The 16,383-nt window shown below is 38.1% G+C and overlaps 1 protein-coding gene across 1 annotated transcript; it reads left to right on the plus strand.

The window, feature by feature from the left end:
- Positions 1-429: 429 nt before the first annotated feature.
- LOC134823053 (Bardet-Biedl syndrome 4 protein-like) lies at positions 430-12,613 on the plus strand. Its single transcript, XM_063834402.1, has 11 exons — positions 430-616; positions 792-866; positions 1,041-1,199; positions 1,355-1,503; positions 1,714-1,790; positions 8,572-8,703; positions 8,977-9,129; positions 9,370-9,471; positions 9,743-9,844; positions 10,483-10,570; positions 11,888-12,613. The coding sequence occupies exons 1-11, from the start codon at positions 461-463 to the stop codon at positions 12,048-12,050; spliced, it is 1,356 nt and encodes a 451-aa protein (XP_063690472.1). The 5' UTR covers positions 430-460; the 3' UTR covers positions 12,051-12,613.
- Positions 12,614-16,383: the final 3,770 nt, after the last annotated feature.

Consider the following 16,383-nt stretch of genomic DNA (forward strand, 5'->3'; position numbering starts at 1 on the left):
TTAATTTGTCATCAATAATTACTCCAAAATATAAATTCATTTGATCATAATAACAATGAATTTAGTATTTCATTATTGTTACAGTACGCAAAACAATCTCGAATTTAACAGTTGCCAAGTCAACGCACGGTTTGTGACAAGTCAGCCAGATAGGTCTGTTTATTGAAACGTATCTAATCAGCTGGTAAGAATAACGCAAATAATCAGTAGAAGGACTGTGAATTAATGGCAATGCATATTTTCGAACGAATTTTGCTAAGCATTCACATTGTGATTGAGTAATACTTGGAATAAGCTGTGATGTAGAATAATCGGATATCTTGATCTTTAAAAGGCAGTTGATGGAAATCTAGCGTCTGCCTATATGGCCTATTAGGAGCACAATTTGTGTTGGTGTTTCAAATAAAATCTAACAAAGACATTAGACTAGGAATCTAGGTGATTGGTTTTTCAATACAATATGGACTACAGCCACTATGTTTGTGATTTAGGAAAGATGTCAGAAAAACCAACAACCAACGACATGTACGGAGAGCAAAGCGATGAAGAGGATGTTAAAGTAGCAGCCCAGGAACCAATCAAGCCTGCCCCTCTCCCCAAAGCCAAGCTTCCTGATGTTTGTGCTCTCAGCATAAGATTTTTGAAAATCTGCTTTAATTGAACTGTTTGTTGATCTATATTAAACTTTTAGTACGACAGGTAGAATAACACTAAATTTTAGTGTTATTCTACCTGTCGTACTAAAAGTTTTCAAATTAAAATATTCATACTTTAATCACATAAATTTTCAGTTACCTATTATAGAGAAGAACAACTGGCTAATACATATGTTATTTATCAATAAAGAGTTTGAGAAATGTAAACAGGTAACAACCAAATTTATGTAAATAGTCAAGTAAAGTATCAGACAGGGAAATGTATATTGTATAGCTTACAAATGGAGACCAGTGGAAATACTGATTATAAATTTGGAATGTTTTAAATGTCATTTTAATTCACCTGTAAATTAAATTGCGGCTCTTTGCATGATTTCACACCAGGTTATCAAGGAACAGATTGAGATGACAGAGCGAACCTGCGAGTATGCACTGTACGTTCAGGGTATGATACAGAGAAACGAAGCCATGATACAGGAAAGTTTGGAGAGTTTCCAAGCAGCTGCCATGCTCAATCCTAACAGCTTGGAAAATTTAAAACAGGTCCAGCGAGTTAAATACCTGATCTCATCAATATAATTATTAGTCACTCAAATTTAGTGATAACTAAACTCTGGATTCAACTAACAATATTACGTTTTTTGAGAAAATAGTCGGAAAATTGGTCTAAAAATCTTAACGACTGTTAATGATGACAGGTGGGAAGATCTCTGTACCTACTAGGAAGACACAAAGCTGCCCTGGATATATACGCTGAGGCAGCAAAACTCTCACCTCAGGACCCAGAGTTGCTCCATAACCAGGGCGTCTGTCTGGTTTACCTCAATGACTACACAAAGGCTGAAGAGTTAGTTGATAGATGTACCTTTACCTTTCATGCATATCATCTAGTCTGTCAATATGTAATAACTATGTACTGTTGTCTGTTGATTGTTAAACTAGTGATTTATCTACAAATTTGATATGAATATGCATTAGAGAGAAGTTGAATTTGTTTTATAACATAATTGTTTTTAGCTCAGTTTCATAACTTCCATCACATTCTTTACTTTTCTAGGTGTTTCAAGAAAGCTCTAGGTGTACAGAAAACAGAGCACTCTTATTCTCAACTAGGAAAAATGCACATCTTACGAGGTAACTCTTTTAACTTTTTAACAGACCTTCCCAAATTTTACCTATTTAGTCTGAAACACTACTTTGAGTAATGAAACAGATTGTTTTTATTTAAGTGCTTTTATGGGCAATTTTTAGCCACCATATTTGATGGCAGAAGGGTCAAATTAATGAATCACAAGAAATGAACATATTTAATCACACAAAATAGAACTGTAACAATTATTGATGAAAGAGGATATTCTTCATGATTATAGCATATAACGAAAAATTATGAAGACTTTAAGTATCAATCTTATACTCAAAATTCTCACTACTTATTATCTTTAATAAGAAGAGGTATAGATGACATATTATACGAGATCATATATAATAAGAGAATATATTAAGAGGTAATAATTAAATTATGTTATTAGGGCAGTATCGAGATAGCCCGACCACTGTCCGCGGACAACTGTCCGCGGACAATTGTCCACGAACGCTAGATTCACAATAACAATCAAAATTCATAAATCAAGTTAAGTACACTTAATCCATTGGTAAAGAAAACAACGTATTAAATTCAATCTGATGCTACATATCACCATATCTAGTGTTCTGCCATCTCGAAGTCAAACCCTAGTGCACCCCTTGTTTTTCTCCACATGTTTTTTAGGTACAATCTCATCTCAGATTTCCTTGCAAAATATACCACTGGGTTGCATGCGGAGTTGAGGGGTAGAAGGATACTGTGAAACACAACTGATAACAGGTTATCACTCAGGTGTGTGTGGATTGCGTATTTTATTCTATCAGCAATGAACCCAACGTTACAGAGGCAGTAGATCACTGAGAGGATACCCACTGTGATTGTGGCATGACGCGTTTTGGCCATTGTTTGTAGGTTTGATTTGTACAGCTTCAATATGCATAAAACGTTAGAAAAAATAACAATGACGAACAAGCTGGTCATCATGCTTGCTATAGTCCAGAGAACAATCACATGTGACGTGTTACTCAGATCTTTGCTCGAAATATAGATCATCTGAAATATTGCGAGACATACATTAGAAAAACTGTACAGAACAATTGCGATATTTGTTGCCCTCCGTCGTTTTTCTACTACACTTAGAGGCCATATTAAATCTACCATCCTTGTTACCGCAATTAAGCATGTAAAAGAACTGGTAAGATTCGCCAGTACGACTTGGTAAATTATACAAAAAAATTTAAATGTCACGGGCATTTCCAGGTTCAAAACCTGTACCCATATTATTATCATGATTGCGGAATACACGCAGAGCAGGAGATCGAAAATGTTGAGCATCATAAAAAGTCTAGCAGTTGAATTATCTCTGGTGGGCAGTCTGGTGATGAAGTAAGTAAGTGACAAAATATTGCTGATCACACCCATCGCGGCTATCAGCCCACTCAATATCGCTAATATATACAACCAGCTGTCCTCAGCAGCGGGCACGGTTTCTTCAAACTCAGACATGTTCCCAGGTGAGTCACACTAAAGATAATATGATGCTTTGTTAGATAGATGTGTAGATTCCAAGGAGTTGGGTTAGTGGCAGGAGCTCTTGCAGTCTTGTGCAGGGACTTGAACCAGGGACTTGAACCAGGGACTTGAACCAGAGACTTGTACCAGGGACTTGAACCAGAGACTTGAACCAGAGACTTGAACCAGAGACTTGAACCAGGGACTTGAACCAGGGACTTGTACAAGAGACTTGAACCAGGGACTTGAACCAGGGACTTGAACCAGGGACTTGAACCAGGGACTTGAACCAAGGACTTGAACCAGGGACTTGAACCAGGGACTTGAACCAGGGACTTGAACCAGGGACTTGAACCAGGGACTTGAACCAGGGACTTGAACCAGGGACTTGAACCAGGGACTTGAACCAGGGACTTGAACCAGGGACTAGAACCAGGGACTAGAACCAGGGACTTGAACCAGGGACTTGAACCAGGGACTTGAACCAGGGACTTGAACCAGGGACTTGAACCAGGGACTTGAACCAGGGACTTGAACCAGGGACTTGAACCAGGGACTTGAACCAGGGACTTGAACCAGGGACTTGAACCAGGGACTTGAACCAGGGACTTGAACCAGGGACTTGAACCAGGGACTTGAACCTATTGAGATAATTAGATATTATGCTGTTAGTGAAAACTTGCAGGAATCATCCAATGTTAAGAAATTCAAATTGACAACAGGTAAAAGGTTAATTTAAAATAACGTTACACTTATCGACCGTGTGTACAAGTACCTCGGGCCTCAATTTGACATTTTCAGTTTGATTATTTATTATTTAACTTTATTATTCGTTTATTACTCCTGACAGATAAGCAGACAAACAGACAAATTGAGAATGAGCAAACGGTAACTAAGGGAGTGAGGGACGGGCAGTGTATCTAACTATCTAAGTGTGATTCTTAATAAAACATGACACCCACATGCACAGCCAGGAAGTCAATAGGATTTTACTTTTACTTATCAATGAGGGATTGATTAGGGACTGCATTATAAATTGAATTGCAATTTTGGGCGTCGTACATCCTTTAAGTGGTAAGCTCTTTTGAATATATAATTATAAGGGGTCAGCATCTTGTACACTAAAGTTACTTAGTACACTGTACCTTGCATATTCAGGGTAACGAGGTTTTATGCGATCAAAATTTATTAAAAGGAAAAATGGTGTGCGGCATCATTTATTTGTGTAAGAAATTCCCCTTGACCTATTTGCCGATGGGTAAGTATTTAATTGAATCGAATGATCCTTCTAGAAAGACCAAGCTGTTACTGACTTAATCCATTAAGAAAGAAAGAAGGAGTCCGAATCATAAGGGTCCTTTTCTAAGGGTAATCATACATCCCTAGCCCTACAATCTGAATCCTCAACAATTACCTTAAATTTTACTGGAGCCCAAAAGTTTGCGGTAAAATGCACAGGAGCCAGATGCTCTGTGTCACGAGGACAATGTATCTGAGAGATTGGTGCGCAAACTTGTGGAATGTGGGGCACGACGTTAAGTTGTGGGGCACGACATCCTGGACGACGATTACAAAATAGACTTAAGAAGAAATAGGCTGAAATAAAATAGCTGACTAGGTCCACTGCTAAGGAACTAGTCAGACAGGTGTGTTATTAGCATCCTTTTTGATTACAGTAAACAGGTTGCTAACCACGGACCCACCGGTAGCCAATGGTCATGGATTAACAAATAATTGTGAAATAAGATCCTTTAAATAATGCAATTATTGGCCTCATGGAACAATATCCAATGCAAACTTATACCTAAGCTGTAACTCAGTAAAGCTATCAGATCGTGTCCCTAAAGCAAGGTGGAAGCTCCTAGGTCATATCTTGCGTAGTGCTGATGACTCCCCCGCTGCATTAGCGTTAAAGTTTGCTGTCACAACAAACTGTAAAGGGCGCGTCGGTGCGCATCGTAAGAATTTGTTCAAGATTATTGTAAATGATTTGACCTGTAGAGGTTTAAAACTTAACTCTTTGAATGATCTTAATAAGCTTAAGATATTAGCCGATGATAGAGTTGCTTGGAGAAACAAATTTTAACTGTAGCTGTCTTGATCTGTACTGAATACTGATCACCATTTTAGGATGACTTGATTTCTTTTAGGGGTTTTGAATATTTTAATGGTGTAAACAGTTTCTTAATAATAATAAATAATGCTAAAAGTTGCTTGCAATTGAGTATTTATGGACTGTTGTGTACTTGATTAGAAGTAAAAGTAACTAGAATTTTACATCGTGATACTAAGAAGGATAGCCTAATAAAAATAGCGATACTTATAGGAGGGGGGAGGGAGGGGTGTGTGTCACGCCCCCCTCTAGGGCGGTATTCACCAAGTTGGTTATCTTAAGTACCACCTCAAAGTACCACCATTCTTCAAGCAATGATTAAAAATAGCACCCCTAAGTGGACGTCCTAGGACAGCAACCATAAAGCTAGATGAAGGAACCTCAGAATCACTCTTCTCAACCTCTTGAACTGTGGCCAAATTAGCAAATCAAAGTGTCAAGTAGGTACTTTGGTCATTCGATCACAATTGTAATTCGCTGGAGGACACATGGCATACGGTGTTATTAGCAAAATGGGTACTTAAGGGAAACCTAACTCCTGTATCTATCTCTAGCCAGTGTCACCGCTGACCGACAACCAGGCCTAATTATTTCAGGGCACGGTGTCACGTGATTATGTTCACATTGGTAGTGAACTAGTCACGTGACACCGTACCCTGAAAGTCACGTCGTGACCATCAGAAAATCAGAAAAATCATTTACTCAATTTTTGCTAAAAATAAACTTCTCAAAACAAACAAAAAAACTTTAACCTTAATTCCCTAAGCGTGCAATTTTGTATCACTGAGACAACTTGCACGACTGCACTGCTACAGATAATGTTCAGGTTTCAGTGTCGCGTATCTACTACGTCACAGCATTTCTACTCATATTACAGTGGTGATTTAGTTCTTCGGCGTGGTTTCTAATAAATAAAGAAATTTGTAATATAAAAGGAAGATAAAACTGGTACCATAACATAAGCTAAGACAATATCAGGTGACTTTTATCATCTTTCTGTCGCTCACTTTTATTGTTCTGCTATGATCTAATATTCACTTTACTCAACGTAAAGTTAGTGCCGTCTTTCCTCCTTTACCAGCCTTCTTATCTCCTATCTATAGCTATAGTTACACACATGATCATGGTGTACCAAATTATAATTAAATTGTTAAATAAAGTTCTAAACAAGAGATAGTTAAAAACAACGCTTAAGTCTAATCTGTCCCTTAAACAAATAACTAAATATCAAAATTTCATTGTAGTTACTGAATTATTCCAAATAAAAAGCTTAAATAGTTATAAGATTAAACAGTATGATGTACCAAAATATGAGCACATGTCTCATGTCTATCAGAAACAGAAACCTTTATAAAAACTAGTTTTTAGAGTGATTTTTCTTACACTGTTCTACGTATTATGATCATTATGTTGGGCGGTAAAGTTTAACCTTTTTTTTTCGTATAAAAGGCTTCACGATTCTCTTTGTTTCCAACTTTCGATCTTTAATTTCTAGAGAATGTGCGTCCTGTTTTCTAGAGTCGGTTACAAAGTCAAACGTAAAAACATTTTCATTTAGGTGATAAAAAGTGAGTAGTTCTAATCATGCATCGTATATCTTATTTAATTTGATTTGCAACTTCACGAATATTAAATCTACAACACAGCAATTATGATACTAAGATCAAAAACAGAAAGCCATATTATTGCATCAATAATAAATGTATGACTGAGTGACACAAGTGAAGTAGTGCAAGGAGCAATACATAAAATAGATATTCTCTCAGAGTTACTAACGTCACCCCCTCTATTTGCACTCAAGATTATAAATTGATTCTAAAAACACTCAGTGAACATATTTTCAGAATCATTTAAAATAGCGGTCAATACTCAGTACATGAGTACAAGTGCATTATTCGGATCAAGCAGTCAAAGTCACGTTCCTCTCGTAAAATATCGGCCACTTCAAATTATGACTTAATAACTTCTAAATAACTGAATAACTTCCAAATAACTTAATAACTTCTTAAAGATATATCTACTCAAAGTAGCGACCAAATGATTTGGGTAGAACTTTAAACAAGCTGAGATTTTGTTACTACATCTAAGTTTATTTGGTTACATTTAGCGGGATAACTTGATTGTTTACCTTTAATTCGTACAAGTAAGTTTACAATTAAGTACTATAAATCTGAAACAACGAAAACTAATTGTATCACAACAGAACAACTATCATATAATTTAAGTAATTGTACTGACACGTTAACTACGGTCACTAATAGTAATACTCTCATATTCCGTCAACACCTTGTGTATCTCACTAAAATTATTTGTGGAAAGATATCTCAAGAACTGTACGTTTGGTAGCATCTACAAACATTTATAATTATTCTTCAGCCTTAATCAGCTTGTAGCTTGGTCAGCAGCTATTGTTCAAGCCAATAATCATATTCGGAGAGTTTCTTGTGGAAATTATCGTAGTCCGATAGTTTCACAGCGTCCTAATAATATATATTATGCACTATATACGCTGCACCTGTCAGTGTGATCCTGGAATGCAGTGTTTGGATGCTCAAATAACGATCCTAATTTACCGGGCTACTTGAGAATCACAACATACTTTTAATCATTTCCATATTATATTTAAAGATGTAACACTGTAACTTATCAGAAATAATCTATAATAAATAATAAACTATACCTCTTACAAAGCCTTTTGAAGACGCAACTACAACGCAGGCCTAAATTACTGGTGTGTGATTTCAGTATAATTTTAGTGTGACCTATTTAGTATTTTCGCTCTTGAAAGTGTATTTTAGTTTACCAGCCCACTGCCTCCCCCCAGAGCCCCAGTTACCAGCCCACTGCCTCCCCCCAGTTACCAGCCCACTGCTTCCCCCCAGTTACCAGCCCTCTGCCTCCCCCCGGTTACCAGCCCACTGCCTCCCCCCGGTTACCAGCCCACTGCCTCCCCTAAGTTACCAGCCCACTGCCTCCCCCCAGTTACCAGCCCACTGCCTCCCCCCGGTTACCAGCCCACTGCTTCCCCCCAGTTACCAGCCCTCTGCCTCCCCCCGGTTACCAGCCCACTGCATCCCCCCGGTTACCAGCCCACTGCCTCCCCCCAGTTACCAGCCCACTGCCTCCCCCCAGTTACCAGCCCACTGCTTCCCCCCGGTTACCAGCCCACTGCCTCCCCCGAGTTACCAGCCCACTGCCTCCCCCAGGTGACAAGGACGGAGCTCTAGCAATCTACAAGAAAGCAGTGGAGAACTTTCCAGAAAACTCGGAGCTTTTGTCGGTACTGGGTTTATTGTATCTACAGATGGGTGATACACAGCGGGCCTTCGAACATCTGGGTACTTTTCGTATATTTATTTGATATTTTCAGATTTTTATCACGCAGCTCATGTCTCTCGCCGTACCCGTGCAACTATCTGATTTGCAGTTATATAAAATAATCTACTAGGATAAAATTTGATATCACGACAATATTATAAACACATCAATAACACGTGACTAACAACTTAGCAAGTGACTAACAGCTTAACACGTGACTAACAGCTTAACACGTGACTAACAACTTAACACGTGACTAACAACTTAGCACGTGATTAACACGTGGTTTTCAGGTAACGCTATGACGTATGACCCCCAGAACACTAAAGCAATAATGGGAGCTGGAAGTATAATCCAGGACCACGGAGACTTTGATGTGGCGCTCACCAAGTACCGTGTAGCTGCCTCCGTTACTCCTGAGTCACATGCACTGTGGAACAACATAGGTAGGTAGTCTAGGTACCTCCGTTACTCCTGAGTCACATTCACTGTGGAACAACATAGGTAGGTACTGTCACTAGATTTTGGAGGGCTGTTACTAAAAAACCCTAATTTTCACTGTTACATGATAAAATTTAATAATTCTGGACCACTTTGCATAACAATATAATTTCAAAATTTTTACAGAGAATTTTTGTCGTGTTCTTCATTTCAATATAATGGCAGTTCATGTTTAAATATTACAGGGATGTGTTTTTTCGGGAAGAAGAAGTATGTTGCTGCTATCAGTTGTTTGAAGAGAGCTCATTATTTGTCCCCCTTTGAATGGAGAACTTGCTACAACTTAGGTTCCTCTTATCTTCATTCGTTTGATTACCATTAGTAATTAATATAGTATAATATAGTATTAAGTATCAGCATGATTACAAATTACCAGATATTAACGGGTAAATTAAGTGATAATTCTGTATCCTCTCATGAGAACTGTCCTCCACCTAGCTGAATCAGTCAGCAGTTTTAGTTACACTCTTAAGGGGGCAACTATAAAATCAATTTCGAGAGAATTTTGATGAAAACCCCCCCCCCCCCCGGCCCCCTTAAACAACACTGATTTCCCAGGTTTAGCGCACTTGACAATGCACCAGTACGCCAGTGCGTTCCATTTCATTAGCGCTGCTATCAACCTCAAACCTAAGTTTGCTCCACTTTTCATGCTACTGGGTGAGCGTTAAACAAAAAAGCAACATTTAAATAAAAGTTACATTTTATTTTATGTTAAATTTTATTTTATGTTAAATTATAACTTTAAAGTGTGAAATGTAACTTGTAACTGAAGGGTAGGGTTGGCCAGCAAACCATGGTGAGAATGACACAAGGGTTATTATAGCCCTGACTTTCTAGTACACTAATTGTGGTCTTGTGTCTCCACTGCAGTGGTTAGTGGTTAATGTTGACAGTGTACGACTGTAACTCATTTAGTGACATATGGTTTCTGATTTCTGGATGGTACTTTAGTAACAGGGAGTAGTTGAGTGTGCACTTCGATGTGCACGATTTCTGACAACACAGGGACATTATATGAGTTTGGTTTCTGATTTCTGGGTGGGTAGGTAACTAATCGTGTGACAGTTAATGTTGACAGTGTACAGTGTACTGTGTTTCCAAGTCAACACTAGCTCGCATGTGTGTGTGTGTGTTATAGACAGCAGACTAGAGAAGGAACATGTGATAATATGGGTGTGGTTTGTAAGGGTTGTTGGCCTAGACAGTGGAATATAACCCTACATTAACAGGTGAGATGTTAAACGTTACACAAACTATTTAAACGAACGTACGAGTGACTGAGTCTATATTTTCAGGAGTTGCTCTAACACATTTAGAAGACCCCAGCAATGCAAAGCAAGCTTACGAACAAGCCATAGCTATTGAGACTGACAACTCTATGACGTTAGTGTTTTACAGTTACATAATATTATATATATTGAAGATTTCAACATATTCATACTTTCATACAGTAGTCCTGTTTTGGATCAATATAGTTATTAAATGCTTTATCAAATATGAGTTTTAATTGTTGAACTCCTCAAATCCCCTTAAGAAAGTCCCCAGGTATTTGAACTATACAATAATGTTGTTCCCCAGGTATTTGAACTACGCAATAATGTTGTTCCCCAGGTAGTTGAACTACGCAATAATGTTGTTCCCAAGGTATTTGAACTACGCAATAATGTTGTTCCCCAGGTATTTGAACTACGCAATAATGTTGTTCCCCAGGTAGTTGAACTACGCAATAATGTTGTTCCCCAGGTATTTGAACTACGCAATAATGTTGTTCCCCAGGTAGTTGAACTACGCAATAATGTTGTTCCCCAGGTATTTGAACTACGCAATAATGTTGTTCCCCAGGTAGTTGAACTACGCAATAATGTTGTTCCCCAGGTATTTGAACTACGCAATAATGTTGTTCCCCAGGTATTTGAACTACGCAATAATGTTGTTCCCCAGGTATTTGAACTACGCAATAATGTTGTTCCCCAGGTAGTTGAACTACGCAATAATGTTGTTCCCCAGGTATTTGAACTACGCAATAATGTTGTTCCCCAGGTAGTTGAACTACGCAATAATGTTGCTCCCCAGGTAGTTGAACTACGCAATAATGTTGTTCCCCAGGTAGTTGAACTACGCAATAATGTTGTTCCCCAGGTAGTTGAACTACGCAATAATGTTGTTCCCCAGGTAGTTGAACTACGCAATAATGTTGTTCCCCAGGTAGTTGAACTACGCAATAATGTTGTTCCCCAGGTAGTTGAACTACGCAATAATGTTGTTCCCAAGGTAGTTGAACTACGCAATAATGTTGTTCCCCAGGTAGTTGAACTACGCAATAATGTTGTTCCCCAGGTAGTTGAACTACGCAATAATGTTGTTCCCCAGGTAGTTGAACTACGCAATAATGTTGTTCCCCAGGTATTTGAACTACGCAATAATGTTGTTCCCCAGGTAGTTGAACTACGCAATAATGTTGTTCCCCAGGTAGTTGAACTACGCAATAATGTTGTTCCCCAGGTAGTTGAACTACGCAATAATGTTGTTCCCAAGGTAGTTGAACTACGCAATAATGTTGTTCCCCAGGTATTTGAACTACGCAATAATATTGTTCCCCAGGTGGTTGAACTACGCAATAATGTTGTTCCCAAGGTATTTGAACTACGCAATAATGTTGTTCCCCAGGTATTTGAACTACGCAATAATGTTGTTCCCCAGGTATTTGAACTACGCAATAATGTTGTTCAACAGCGGAGACAAATCCCATGCTGCTGCACAATACGCTAAGTTCGAAATGTATCACCAGAAGAAGGCGCTGAACGATCCTGATGTAAACGCACTTGTTGCAAAACTTGGTCCAATTTTACATATGGGATCTTGAAAATACAGACATTTGGTCAGAATTTTGTAAACTGATTACCGTAACCGTGGTTTTAGGAGTTTGGTAAAGGTCTTTAATATACGTATAATTATATAATATATGTACAATTATAATGTACAATGTATATAGATTGTAAAGTGAAATGATGGTGCGGTCACCACTTGTTCGTGAAGAAGTATATTCTCTCAACTTTTCAGTGAATTGGTGTTACCTAAGCTACGGCCTATGTCACCTATGTTGAGATTCGTTAAGTTGCTTTAACAGGGTTATCACATCGTGTGGGCAATTTAGAATATTTTGGTGACGAATTACGATTAACTTCGGTACTTTTTTCTAGACCAATTATTATTGTTTCTTAGATCTTTAGATGATGGCCATTTCCTCTGCGTATATTTGTTATTTAAAGTTATTATATTGTTGAATATGTTGATGCTTTCAGTTTTTATTCAGAAGATAGTTTTCAACTTTCGGTTCAATTTGTCAGCAGAACAATATCTGGAACAAATTTGGAAAAAAGCTTGTTTGATACGAAGGAAACACCTTTATTCATTTGAACAAACCACATAGATTAAATATTTAATGTGAGGAGGTGTTGTAGCAAAATTGTAAGCGAAATTTTAAGAATGTCCCCCAAATGTCGCCCTAGGTTTATTCTCAAAATTGTAAATGGTGTCCTCCAAATCGGATAAGAAATAGCGAAAAAGTTCGGTGCGTGCGTAAATTCACCTCCATAATTAGTTCGGAGAATACTGTCTGAAGAAGGCCTTGTTTTGTTAACAGAGACTGTCTGGAGAAGGCCTAGTTCACACAGAGACATGTCAAATGGTATTTGGTAAACAAACTTATTAATCGGGAAATTTTTGTTTTGATAAATTAATACGTGCTTCCTGCAAACCTGATATAACAGCTGAAATCAAATGTTGTTATATCTATTTTAGGACCCATAAACAATACAAGGCCTTCTCCGGGTAGTCTTCTACGAACAGTATTATCTATCGATGTGAATTTCCGCTTGCACCTACTTTTTGCGATAATTTGGATTAAATCTGGGGGACATGATTACAATTCTGAGAAGAAAACATTACTGTCTTAATGTAAACTAGGCTTACGATATTATGATTCCTCATATTTGGAAACATTTTGGAAACATTGTTTCCATGGGAATTTCATGGGAATTGGAGGGGAATTGGAAGGGAATTACGTATTATTGACATTCATCCACTTAAATTAGCTGTATATGGTTTCAAAATGTTTTATAGGTAATAAAATTGTACCTAAACCTTTCATAAGCACTATCGGGCCAAAAAAAAGGGGGGGGGGGGGGGGGGGGGGGGAGGCAAATTTTTGCCAAAACATTTTTCTAAAAATTTTTTCGGAAATCGTTGGAATTGTACTGGGTGAGTTGCTTAGAGGTTGGACACATCTGGTCGATTGCAGAAAATCGAGTTTCCAAGGTCCGAAATGACTTGAAAAGATTTTGTAAAAAAATGGAAACATTTGATAATCCATGGGAATTTTTTGGAAACATCCCAATTGTGCCCTAAACAGTCTCCGATGAGGTTTGTTGGTGTCCTGGTAGGTGAGGGAGGACGTTTCCAGTTAATAAGGGCCACCATGAAAACTCGGAGGCCGGAAATGGCCCTAAAAATGGCCTTTTTGGGGTGTCTTCGAAGTTGAGCCAATTAAGGGGGCAATGGGGTCTTTTTGAAATTTATCTCGAAATTGGTTTTATAGTTGTTTTTGATAGAGGGGGGTGATATCTATCTGCTGCTTTTGGTCGCATGGAAAAATATTGTTCCTAGCCAAAGTTATTGCCGGTCAAAGGTCAGCGCTCATGTGTAATTGTATTGTGCGAGCGATTTTCTACGATAAATAAGATGTGTCCTATTACTATGCAACTCACCCGGTACAATTTGGACCTGTTCCGACCAATTAAAGCCGAAAATCTGGCTTTAATCAGCTCAAATTTGAAATCACCCCGAAAGGCCTTTTTTAGGGCCATGTCCGGCCTCCAAATTTTCATGATGGCCCCTATTAACTGGAATTGTCTTCCCTGACCTACCAAGACACCAAAAAACCTAATCAGAGACCGTTTAGGGCAAAATTAGGATGTTTCCAAAAATTCCCATGGATTCTCAAATGTTTCCATTTTTTTTACAAAATCTTTTTAAATTATTTTTGAACTTGGAACCCCGGTTTTCTACGATAAATAAGATGTGTCCTATTACTATGCAACTCACCCGGTACAATTTGGACCTGTTCCGACCAATTAAAGCCGAAAATCTGGCTTTAATCGGCTCAAATTTGAAATCACCCCAAAAGGCCTTTTTTAGGGCCATGTCCGGCCTCCAAATTTTCTTGATGGCCCCTATTAACTGGAATTGTCTTCCCTGACCTACCAAGACACCAAAAAACCTAATCAGAGACCGTTTAGGGCAAAATTCGGATGTTTCCAAAAAATTCCCATGGATTCTCAAATGTTTCCATTTTTTTACAAAATCTTTTAAATTATTTTTGAACTTGGAACCCCGGTTTTCTACGATAAATAAGATGAGTCCTATTACTATGCAACTCACCCGGTACAATTCGACCTGTTCCGACCAATTAAAGCCGAAAAATCTGGCTTTAATTGGCTCAAATTGAGAAACACTACAAAAGGCCTTTTTTAGGGCCATGTCCGGCCTCCAAATTTTCTTGATGGCCCCTATTAACTGGAATTGTCTTCCCTGACCTACCAAGACACCAAAAAACCTAATCAGAGACCGTTTAGGGCAAAATTCGGATGTTTCCAAAAAATTCCCATGGATTCTCAAATGTTTCCATTTTTTTACAAAATCTTTTTAAATTATTTTTGAACTTGGAACCCCGGTTTTCTACGATAAATAAGATGTGTCCTATTACTATGCAACTCACCCGGTACAATTTGGACCTGTTCCGACCAATTAAAGCCGAAAATCTGGCTTTAATTGGCTCAAATTTGAAATCACCCCAAAAGGCCTTTTTTAGGGCCATGTCCGGCCTCCAAATTTTCTTGATGGCCCATATTAACTGGAATTGTCCTCCCTGACATACCAAGACACCAAAAAACCTAATCAGAGACCGTTCAGGGCAAAATTCGGGTGTTTCCAAAAAATTCCCATGGATTCTCAAATGTTTCCATTTTTTAAGAAAATCTTTTCAAATTATATTTGAACTTTGAACCTCTGTTTTCTACGATAAATAAGATGTGTCCTATCGCTTTGGAACTCACCCGGTACAATTTGGACCTTTCCGACTGTAATTAAAGCCGAAAATCTGGCTTTAATTGGCTCAAATTGGAAAACACCCCAAAAGGCTTATTTGGGCCATTTTTGGCCTCCGAGTATTTGTGATGGCCTCAATTAACTGGAAATGTCTTCCCTGACCTATCAGGACCCTAGACCTCATCAGAAACCTTTTTGGGCAAAATTAGGTTGTTTCCAAAAAATGTTTCCATTTAACAAAAGGCCATTTTCAGTCTCCGAATACCCTTTTTTTTGTTGCTCCAATTAACTTTAAATTGGAATTTGAAAATGGAGATAGTTATTTCTAATAGATCCTAAAAACTTGAATAACAAAGTTTGATATAACTCTAATAGCACACTGAGCTTGCTGGCAAATTTATGAAATTTTGATTTTATGGCAAAATTTGCTCCCCACCCCTTCTCGATTGGTTTAAACACTCTTGCAACATATATAAACTGACAAAGAACATAATAAACCAGTTTCCCGGTAATTTTGGGGAAATCAGACATCTAGAAAATGTTTCCATTTTGAGGAATCATTATATGAGGCTTACTGTATACGTCGGCCGCGAAAACAAAATATAGTTAAAAGTAATCACGGCTACGTCTGTGTGTGACAAAATGTGTGCGGCGCGCGCATCACGGCTGAAAAAAAAGTGTTATGACTATGTTTAATTGTTAAATTATGAATTTAATCTTTTATATAGTTATACTAATAATCTCAATAAAGATGTGTGTTCGAGCGGATGCAATAGCAAGAAAGAGAGGTGGAGAGTTGTTAGGGTGGTTAGGATCAGTAGGTGGAGCCTTCTGTTTTGTTGTATAGCATTTTAGTCACTCCGCAGTTTATTAACTGTGTCTCAACTCAGCAATTAAGCCGAGTTATAATAATTTAAAGATCTGGTGGATACTTGATCCCGACACTTAATCACTGATATCTTTACTCAATCAACCGTCTGATTGGTTCGAGACTGCTTATAGGGCAGCAACTGGAGAGTTATGTAACACGAACTTCTTTGATTTTAAGTAAAGCTCATTATCAGTATTCACTCAATTCAAAGTGATCAGAT

The sequence above is a fragment of the Bolinopsis microptera genome, chromosome 11 (assembly GCF_026151205.1).
Source record: "Bolinopsis microptera isolate Bmic1 chromosome 11, MBARI_Bmic_1.0, whole genome shotgun sequence".
In the NCBI taxonomy this organism is placed as follows: domain Eukaryota; kingdom Metazoa; phylum Ctenophora; class Tentaculata; order Lobata; family Bolinopsidae; genus Bolinopsis; species Bolinopsis microptera.

What these genes read in the sequence shown, in the direction of transcription:
- LOC134823053 (XM_063834402.1), top strand. Translation starts at nt 461, where the DNA reads ATGGACTACAGCCACTATGTTTGTGATTTAGGAAAGATGTCAGAAAAA. An exon ending in GCTTGGAAAATTTAAAACAG is followed by an intron (nt 1,200 to 1,354) that starts GTCCAGCGAGTT and finishes TAATGATGACAG; the next exon opens with GTGGGAAGATCTCTGTACCT. An exon ending in TGCACTGTGGAACAACATAG is followed by an intron (nt 9,130 to 9,369) that starts GTAGGTAGTCTA and finishes TAAATATTACAG; the next exon opens with GGATGTGTTTTTTCGGGAAG.